Genomic DNA, 7304 nt, shown 5'->3' with positions numbered 1-7304 from the left:
TATATATTTTGTTCGTGTGATCGTGGAAAATTTCGAATTCGAGTTTTGGCGGAAATGCACGTTTTGAGGTCCCATATGTCCAAATTACCAAGTCTTATAAAATGGCCTGTGTGTGAATAGCCTAACTCAAAAATGAAAATTCGTACGAAACTGAAATTACTGAGCATATTTGAGGAAGGTAAATGCCTGGGATGTGAAAGCAACTTTTTCGCTAAAATCGACCGAACGTAAGTGCAACTTTATAGAACCGATTTTTTTGTTTCAATATTATCCAAAACGGTTCTATCGATTTTTATTAAACTTGGTGAATCAATGAGCAATTAATGATGATTATAATGATTTTTAATACTAAATTAAAGTAGCAGTACTTCCTTACAAGTACTGAACCCCTGACCCTCCATGGGTTGTAGTGGTACAGATTTAATTTTTTTTAACAGGGCTTAAATGCCGAATTAAAAAACCATTTCCTTTAACGTATCTTTTATTGTTTATTTGAAATTTTTGTTTTATGTTTTACAAAGCTTCTATATCTTCGATAGTGGGGAAACATACGAAAAATATTGATTTATTTTTTTCTGATATTTAATCTGAGCTTTATATTGACCCCTTGGGGTAGTATAGTTGGGAAAAACAACCTTGCATTTATTGAACGTCCATATATATTTTTTTGCTTCACTTGAAGAACACAATTATAGTTATTACTAAATGCCGATATTTTACCTCATATACTAAGAGATGTCATAGCTGTCCTAGACGTCAGTCCGTATCTAATATTGCCTTTGTAACGAAAGATTTAGTAGATGAATCACCTGCCCTGTATGGGGGAATATATAAACTTGTAGGTTTGAGCTCTCCACAGTAAAAATATGATAGTCCAGGCAACTGGTACTTTTACCAAGAAAGTTTTGAAAATTTGATCATTTACGTTTTTGTGTGGTAGTTATTAAGAATTTCAAGTTTTTGACCTCCAATTATTCCAGAAAACATTTTGTAAATCGCAAAAAATACAAGTTTTTTGTTTAGGCTGATCGTTTGAAATGATACAAGAGTCATAATTATTTCACGAAATGGTATTCCTGTGATGGAATGGAAACGAGCAGAATGAGGTCTCGAAATATACAGAGGAACTCATAGTTCACCTTTTAAATTATAGGGTTAGAAATTTAAAGAATTGTTAAACTCTTGTTTGTGGGCCGCCCGTAGCTCAGTGGTTAAGACACTGTATTCCCAATTTGATGTCTATTGGGGGTGCCGGTTCGAATTCGGCCTGGAACGTTGACTTTTTTCATTGAGTGGCGGTCCCACAAAATTAAAAACTTTGACCCCCAACTATGGTTAGGCAGTATAGGACTCCAATGGGAGTCTTGGCAAAAAAAATGTTTAGTTTAGTGTAAGTTGATAATGCTCAAAAAGTCCAAGTTTTTCTCCTTATGAGTAAAATACTCAAAGGTACTTCTTCATGTATTGTCATTGATGTTACAATGTCTTGTTAAGAGAGATCACTCGACCAGCTCCTTTTCTACCCTCTACTAGTATATTTATTATTTAATTTAATATATTATAAAATAGTTTGTAGTATGTTTGCAGGTATCTGATCAGATATGTAGCATATAACATAGATCTTTGGCTAAATGTTTTTGACTAATAATTTGAATTTTTATGAGATTATTATCATACTGTATATCTGGGTTTAAATTATAGTTGGTTAAATTAAGCTAAATCTTCAAATTTAGCTTTTCAACTTTTATTTATAATTTAATGCAACAAACCGAATCAGTATAACATTGAATTAATTTACTCGTAACAATAAAAATCTAGAATATCAAAATATAAAATACTTTTTTAAATCACAACCTATGGAATATAATGAATATTTAAACTTTTTTTTTTATTGGTTTAAGTTTATCTTAAGTTAATTTATTTCTAGACGAGAAGGTTAAGGGAAATTCTCAGAGATTTCTTGAAGGCCATATCTATCAGGAACAGTTAAAGTTCTATAATTTGAAGTAATTTGCCAATGAGAGGTCTTAAAGCACGTTTTACTAATTAAACTTGAACATTGCCTTCATCATCTTTAATCAAACCCTTCTAAATTATCTAAATGATACATTAATTGTAATTTAATACAAGTAATAAATTAAATTTTTAGGTAGAACTACGTTATAGATTAAGTTATATTATAATGAATATTACATTAAAATTAAATATCAACGTAATATGATTTTTCAGATTTTTTTTTCATTGTACTGTTACTCACAATATCAATAATATTTAATATTTTTTAAAAAAATAATACTGCTTTATATAATAGCTTCTTTAAATAAATGCTTGGGGACTCTTATACTGATCCCATCAGAAAGAACGCTGAATCTTCTTTTGTTTCGAGATTTGCACATAATTGAATGTACAGAAAAATTAATTCTTTACTTGTAATTAGTATTTTTGTAAAATAGTGAATTCGATAATTTTCTTAATTTTAATTTCTTCAAATGAAGAATATTAATTCTTACCAAATCGTTAACCTAATAGAATGTTTCCGTATGTGTTGTAGAATACAGTATGGCTAACAACGGGAGGCTACGAAATGTAACCATTTTTTTGTGTTACTAAGTCGAAAAATATAAGACATTTTTTCCTGAGATCTTGCCAATGCAACCTAAGAAGCTTGGAAAACATATTTAATTTTAGAATTTTTTTATACTATCGTATTTACCCTTTGCTCTATATATGAATCTAATACGTTATGAAATGGCAATCGATTTAAAAAAAAAAACAATAAATTTTTTATGGTATTAAATGAGTTTTAAATGTGTTATAAGTTATAAAACCAAAAAATACTTCGAGTAAAGTAGGCCAACATTTTTTTTTTTTTAAATAAATGTCAGATTCTTTGTTAGTGCTGTAAATAACAATTTTGAAACCCTTATAAAAAAATAAATTTTCATGTAAATAATTAATTAGAAATTTTTAACCTTGATTTTTAGAGGATAGTCTTATTCAAATCCAACGTTGCCCTAGTAAAACTGTTGAAGAACTAAATTTCTGCTGTATGCTTTTAGATTTCATTCCTTAGTAAAAATGAGATCAAATATTTTGTCAAGGAGAAAAGCTAATATGAGATTTTGTACAAATCTTCAGTATTTCTTTATTTAAAAAAAAAAACCGTTTATAGAATGGAAGGAAGGTTTCTATAACATTTTATACATTCAGCAGGAGGATGGAAATCTTTAAAAAGTTCATTATTTATCACATTTGTATATGATAATAATAGATTTTATTAATAATATTAAATAATAATAACAAAGTAATAAATTTCAGTTTTTTGCTAATCACAAAATTCATCTCCCTATGATATTTATTAACAGAACATATTGATTTTAAAAAAATCAATGACGTAATTTTAAGATATCAAAAACAACATAAAAAATATGAATATAAAATATTGTATAATTAAAATAATTTCCTTTACTGGTTAAGCGAGGTTCTACTGTAAAGTTTTTACACTATGTTCAGTATGTCTATGTTTAAAAAATTATTTATGGAGTGTATTGAACGATTATACCTAGTACGATGACAAACTTCATAAAAAAATTTTTATCAGTTTTAAAATTTCTTAATTAAATATGAGATTTCATTAAAACGAATAAATTATAATCAAAAATAAAAAAAAAAAAAAAATGTTTGTTTATTCAAAAATATTATCTCGACGTCTTAGGCTCGTGTGGATAGCAGCTTTTAATGTTTAGGAGCTAACATCTAAAAATAGCTATAAAAATAATGTTGTGACTTCAACAATATTGTTCTAGCTACATAACTAGTAATAAATGGTCCGAATATAGCTATTAAGAACAATGCTTTTATAGTTATTGTTCGATAAATTACAAAGATAACAAGGATATTTGAAAGAGCGAAGGAGAAGGGTTGCCCAATTACTTTAGCTAACTGACATATAAAAGGGCCAAGACAGCTCGTTAGGGCACGGGTGACTGCTCTATCCTATTGCTGTCCATGCCGGAAGTTTACTCCTGCAGGCTCGATTCAAATCTATATCTATTCTATCACATGGCTTTTTATTGATAACTTAGTCTAATAATACATTAATATTTTATCATTAAACTAGTTTCGGCTTAATCTAAATCTGACCACCCGAAATAAGTATTTAGCAGATGAGTTCCCTTTGTGAACTTAGTGGAGAATATAAAGTGTGGATATAGCCTTAGCCAGTAAAAACTCATTAGGCATATTTTTGGGACAATGAAAAGAAAATCTTCATTACATTAGTTCTCAATCAAATATTATAATTATAGATGATTTTAACGGTAAAGGTTTGGAATGCATAGGTATTCGATACCTCAACCATCGGTGAACATATTATACACGATGTAACTTATACGTGGTTTTTCACCACACCGTTTTTTTTATTATAAATTGAATAGACTAGTAGAGCATTTTGACAATATAGATGGTTTTCTTCAAAATGGTTTTCTTCTTTAGAGGATATCTCTAAATGGAATCTACTTCTGCGACCTATAACATATTATACACGATGTAAGTTATGGCAAGGATTAGTTGTTAACAAAATCTGTTGTTCGCAGCAGTTTATTCCTACACAAAAGAATTCATCTGACATTTGAATAAGATAAAGATGTGACACAGGAGGTAATTGGTCCCAACCGTATACTGAGAACTATATATACCTATACGATGATTCTGATACGAGTCATTACTCAGTTTTCAAATGTAAGTTGCAAAGATCATCATATAACAGCATTACACCACATGCCATTTAAAAAATCTGTATAAATAAGCATGAATAAAAAATAATACGGAACTTCGGGGAAAAAACCCAAGGACTTTCACTAAAAAGAACCCTTCTTGTCAGAAGTACTTCATCCTGCCACTTTCGGAAAACGAGGGAAAGAAACCTTCCGCTAATGAGGTGGTCACAACGCTGCTATATTTTATGAACATCATTTCAATTTCGTAGTTGGTGTAGCATCTGCTTTTAATTAGTGATGGGCCGTTTGTAGCTTGAAGAGTTAGAGCGTCAACTTTGACTGTCTCGTGACTGTAGCGCCAGGGGGTCAGAACTTGACCCCTCTCCTTACCATGGTTAGAATAGGGTGGTGCCCTGTATATAACCAGCTCAGTCAAAAATAGGGGTAAAAAAAAAGAAAAAAAAAGTTCTAATATGTGACAGTTGCCCTGGGCAAGAAGTCACTGTTCGCTGTATTTTACATATTTCATTTCTAATAAATAATTTTTGAACTAATATAAATTGTAAATTATTACTTCGTCCTGATAATTACATGCTATTCAGCTATAAAATTATTATTATTATTATTATTTTACTAAATTCAGCAATAAACTATAATATATTTAACTTCTTCACTGTCAGGGGATATTATACTGTATCACTCAATTAATTATGATTATATCCTGACGCCTACAGAGTATTTAAATAAAAAAACAGGATATGAAGTTACATGACTATTTTTATAGAATATAAAATGCTTTTATATGCTTTAATTTTTTGTAATACTCATTTATTCAAACCTAATATTTTTGGGATATAATTAAAAAAAAATCATAAGTTTTTTACCACACTTTTTGATGTATATGTATAAACTGAATAGACTAGTAGAGCATTTTGACAATATAGATTTAGCAAAATGGTTTTCTTCTCTAGTGGATATCACTAAATGTAATCTACTTCTGCGACCGTCTGTACTCACATCAAGTCTCAATAGAACTGTCAGGTTTCCCCCACAAGATATCAGCGTCAATATATCTAATGGGTTGGAACTGTAGTATAGTTAAGATCTATAACTCATGACAAAAGTCAAATAAAGAATAGAAAGAAAAGTCTATAACTTGAAGTTGGAGAAGTTTTATCTGTCTTGTCCAACGTTATTTATTTCATATGTCCGATTCTATTTGAAAAACAACAATATCATGTGTCTATAGTATCTTATTCTTAGGTTTAATATTCAATGCATGTTTAGTCATTTTTAAAAATTTCTATATTTTTACTTACATTATCTTTAGAGTTCATTTGGTTTGTTTTTGTTAATAGTTACAAGGATTACTTATTAATTACAAGGAATACTTAAAGGATCTGTGTTAAAGAAAAAGAAACATATAAATTAAAAATATCTAAAGTATGAAGAATAAAATATAATGCTTATTTTACTTGTTGGTTATCGTTTTATTGTACCATTCTTAATTTTTGTAAACCTTGATTTGATAACAATTAAAACGTAAGTTCATTTACAGGAAATCGAGTGCTGCTACAGCATATCTATTTCTATATTAGTTTTATATATATAACAAACAACAAACCAGGTTTATGTTTTTAGATAAGCTAGTTTATTGTATATTACTTTCTACAATGAATTATCTGAAATTTAAAAACAGTAATAAAATCAGTATATATTTAATAGTTTATTACAAATATTTATATATTGCTTAGGTTGCTGGAACAGGAGTACTAGTCTTCGGAGTATGGCTCTACGCGGACAAAGAGTCATTGCTGAGTGTAGCCAACGCTATAGACGACAAGGCCCTGCCACAGGTAAGACATTTCCATGCATTACATTAATTCTCAAATTAGAGTAGAGCCCCGCTTATCTGCCCCAGTTGGGACCAAGACATCCCTGGCTTAGCGATGGAACCGATTTATCCGAATATAAAAGAAAAAAACAATAATATTAATTAAGTCATGAAAAGTTATAATTAAAATTCAAAATGCAATACAAAACTTAATACATTGGTAATATGCATATTAATATATGATGCGTTAAATTTATTGGACCAATATAAAAAAAAAATATTTGATTTAATTTAAGTGTTCAAACAATCTTAAATTTTTTAGCAGTAACGACTAACGGTTTTTTTACATATTATTTTTTTTTATTTACCTTCGGTCATCCAGAGATCCGATCAATTGGGATTCTAGTGTATAGATTTTTAGATTATTCTTAGTATTTCTTTATTTTAAAAAAATGTTTATAGAATGGAAGGATGGATTCTATAACATTTTATTCATCCAGCAGGATGATGGCAATCTTTAAAAAGTTTATTAATTATCACATTTGTATGTGTTAATAATAGACTTTATTAATAGATATAAATAATAATAAAAAAGTAATAAATTTCAGTTTTTTGTTAATCACAAAATTCATCTCCCCTGATATTAATTAACAGAACCTATTGATTAAAAAAAATGAATTACGTAATTTTAAAATATCAAAAACATAAAATAAAAAATATGAATATAAAATATTATATAATTAAAATAATTT

At 28.6% G+C, this 7304-nt stretch overlaps 1 protein-coding gene across 1 annotated transcript in view; it reads left to right on the top strand.

Moving 5' to 3' along the window:
* LOC106682216 (tetraspanin-1) overlaps positions 1 to 7304 on the top strand; it is a 153384-nt gene that overhangs the window by 37012 nt on the left and 109068 nt on the right. The window contains exon 3 of the mRNA XM_014422951.3: positions 6473 to 6574. Within this exon, the coding sequence (XP_014278437.1) occupies positions 6473 to 6574 (102 nt within the window). The remainder of the gene's footprint in view (positions 1 to 6472; positions 6575 to 7304) is intronic.

This window comes from Halyomorpha halys, unplaced genomic scaffold (genome assembly GCF_000696795.3).
Source record: "Halyomorpha halys isolate HHAL.00 unplaced genomic scaffold, Hhal_1.1 Scaffold396.1, whole genome shotgun sequence".
NCBI lineage: Eukaryota > Metazoa > Arthropoda > Insecta > Hemiptera > Pentatomidae > Halyomorpha > Halyomorpha halys.
This window is presented reverse-complemented; position numbering and strand designations above follow the sequence as displayed.